At 39.8% G+C, this 3,375-nt stretch overlaps 1 protein-coding gene across 1 annotated transcript; it reads right to left on the bottom strand.

Moving 5' to 3' along the window:
• Window positions 1-1,969: 1,969 nt before the first annotated feature.
• On the bottom strand, window positions 1,970-2,395 carry LOC110683075. Its single transcript, XM_021859423.1, has one exon. It carries the CDS (start codon window positions 2,393-2,395, stop codon window positions 1,970-1,972), a length of 426 nt encoding a protein of 141 aa, XP_021715115.1.
• Between the last annotated feature and the right edge of the window lie 980 nt (window positions 2,396-3,375).

Genomic DNA, 3,375 nt, shown 5'->3' with positions numbered 1-3,375 from the left:
CGATCCTCAAATGCTTAGAAAAGACGGTTACAAAGCTCCCCATAGTTATAGGCCATTTTGGCTTGTTTCTCTCCACAAGAAATGCAGCAATGAGGAATTTTCCGAAATCCAATTGACCCACCCTATCTCGATCACCATGTAAGAACAAACAAAGCATCTTGAAATCACTTGTAGCAATTTGTCCCATCTCTGTCTTTGGAAAGAACACTTGTAGAAGCAAGCAATGTAGAATATGAGGCACAGGGTCCACAATTGAAAAAGACTTAGTAAGACCAACTTTTCAATCATCTCGACCCGTGAGTTCTCTCCAAAACATTTTTTGGTGAAAGTGTAATCCATTCTTGTCACCCTTAAATGAACCAAACTCTGATGGGCCAATAGTTCCATCACAAGGCTACTCAAAAATTTCATTAACCTCCTTTGGTGCCATTGAATATGTCACTCCATCAAGAGAAAAAGATATGTCACCATTATTAGACCTACTAAAGAAGTAAGAGACTCAATAACCAAATCCGGATAAACCTCTTCCTTTAAATTAAGAACTTTTGACCAACCACACCTTCGACCTATTTCTTGCAAACAATCGTCAACCCCAAGCTTCTTACCATCGTCTTGTGAATAACGAAGTGTTCGTTTGATTTTTTGGTCTTGAAGTGAAAAACCAAGGCCTTCTTTACTCAAACTTGAGGAAGGGTGAGAGGTGGAAGGTGGGTTGGTATGAGAAGTGTTTGGAGGGGATTTTATGTGGTAGTTTGGTAGATTTTTGTGGTGGTTTGGGATGCTTCTTTTAAGGTGAAGCTCTTTCTTTTCGAGGTGGGTTTCTCTTTGTGGGGGTGGATCGTAGTGGTGCAAGTGGAGAAGGGGTGGACTTTGGGTGAGAACTAGTTGTTTTTGTGGTTCTCATGATGTAATGTCACAATTAAATAGCAACACGCACAAAATACTCCAACCAACACTAGTAATCACAATTCCAAAACCCAAAGTAGAATCAATTTCAATCAACCACCAACCAAATATCAATGTTCAATCACAATTAATCACCACAAACTCAACAACAATCCAATATTAGTTTACGAGAGGCAAATAAAATTTCCAATTTTTATAATAATGTGAACAATTCAAGAAGAGAAGTTGGATGAAAAATTGAAAATAGTACTTATTCTTGTGCAATTTAGACACATTTGTTGTTGATCACCTCAAATTAAGCATCAATTTTATTGCAATTCCAACCAATTCACCAAATTGAAAAAGAAAGTCGAAAAGCCCCAACTTTGAAATAATTAGGGTTTTCTCTCTCATTTATTTTTTCCGTGGAGGGGCTTGTACGATGGCTGGGAGGTGTGCCGGAGGGCTGGAGCAGATGTGCTGGAGGGGCGCCGGTGGTGCGCCGGAGGGGCGGAATGGTGGAGAGAGAGGGGGGTTTTCTTGGGATTCGTGTAGGCTGCCTGGGAATGTTTTCATTTTTTTTGTTTTTTTTTCGTTTTTTTCATTTTTTTTGTTTGGGGATGCGTGCAAGATTCTTGGGCGCCAGAACCAGCGGGCGCTGGAATTCCAACGGCCCGTGTGGTGGGCTGCTTGTGGTTGCTCGGCCCAGCGGGCGCTGGCCTACCGCTGGCTGTGCGGGCTTGTGCCTGCTGCTGGCTGCTTCCTCCTTTTTTTTGAATGAAATAAAATAAAATATATACCTTCACTAGAAATAAAAAAAAACAAACAATGTTAATGGAGTTAGTGAAATAAAACAAAAGCAAAAATAAAAAAAGAAACGAAACTAACACTAAAAAAATTAAAACTACAAGAATAGCATAAATAAATAAATAAATGAAAAAAAAATTAAAGAAAGAAAAATTAAAAATAAAAAGAAAGAGAAACTAAAAAGAAAACAAATCAAAATAAAAGAAGAATTAGGAAATCGGGTTGCCTCCCGATAAGCGCTCATTTATAGTGGTAAGCTCGACTTCTTACCTTAGTATCAAGCATCAATTGGTGTATCGGAGAGATAAATCGTCTCCAATTTTCCGATGAAAGCACCCTCGGTATATAGGTTGAAACATTGTCCATTTACCTTGAATTTCGTGTCGTTTTCACTAGCAACTTCTATGGCTCCGTATGCTTTGACATCGGTGACTGTGAAAGGCCATGACCATCTAGACTTACGCTTTCCAGGAAAGAGTCGAAGTCTTGAGTTATAAAGCAATACCTTGTCACCATTATTGAACTCTCTTTTTTGGATCATCTTATCGTGAAACTTCTTCGTTTGCTCCTTGTAGAGCCTATGATTCTCGTAAGCATCGAGACGAATCTCATCTAGCTCGTTTAATTGAAGAAGTCTCGCTTTACCGGCCTTCTCTAAATCTAAATTAATCTCCTTAACGACCCATTGTGAAAGGTATTCCATTTAGACCGGTAAATGACAAGCTTTTCCATAAACCAATCGATACAGAGTTGTCCCTAACAGAGTCTTGTAAGCCGTTCGCAATGCCCACAATGTATCATCCAAGTTCAATGACCAATCTTTAAGGGATTTGTTGACTACCTTTTCAAGGATTCTCTTGATTTGTCGGTTAGATACCTCAATTTGGCCACTCATTTGAGGATGATAGGCCAAGCCAACCTTGTGAGTAACTCCATGTTTCTTAAGAAGAGACTTAAAAGTTCGTTGATGGAAATAAGAACCACCGTCACTAATAACAACTCTTCGGACTCCGAAGCGCGGAAAGATGACCTTTTTGAACAGATTCATAACGACCTTTGAATCATTAGTAGGCGACGCAATAGCTTTGACCCACTTGGTGACATAGTTGACGGCAACCAAAACGTACCGATTCCCACAAGAAAAGGGAAATGGTCCCATAAAATCAATTCCCCAAACATCAAAAGGATCGACCTCAAGAATCCCATTTTGTGGCATCTCTTGACTCTTCGATGTATTTCCTATTCTTTGACACTCATCACATGCATTGCAAAAGGCACGAGCATCCTTGAATAATGAGGGCCAATAGAAACCACATTGAAGCACTCGGTAGGCAGTTGCAGTAGAGCCAACATGTCCACTAGAAGGTAGATTATGTCAATGATGAAGGATACTATGAGAATCCCAATCTGCTACACATCTCCAAAACATTCCAACAGCACACTTACGATATAAATGAGGGTCATCCCAAAAGTACCGCTTGGCATCATGCTACAACTTCTTGCGTTGTTGGTAAGTCAAATCGGGAGGATGTGAACCACCTACACAAAAATTAGCATAGTCAGCATACCATGGAGATATAGAAGAAACGGAGAATAAATGATCATTGGGGAAAGAGTCATTTATACAGCTATCTGAAGTAGACTAAAATCTCAACCGAGAGAGGTGATCCGCAACAACGTTCT

This window comes from Chenopodium quinoa, unplaced genomic scaffold, assembly GCF_001683475.1.
Source record: "Chenopodium quinoa cultivar QQ74 unplaced genomic scaffold, ASM168347v1, whole genome shotgun sequence".
Lineage (NCBI taxonomy): Eukaryota > Viridiplantae > Streptophyta > Magnoliopsida > Caryophyllales > Amaranthaceae > Chenopodium > Chenopodium quinoa.
Note: the sequence above shows the minus strand (reverse complement) of the source record. Positions and strands in the feature narration are given on the sequence as shown.

Excerpts from the sequence above, each read along its gene's own strand:
- LOC110683075 (XM_021859423.1), bottom strand. The coding sequence starts at position 2,395 with ATGGAATACCTTTCACAATGGGTCGTTAAGGAGATTAATTTAGATTTA.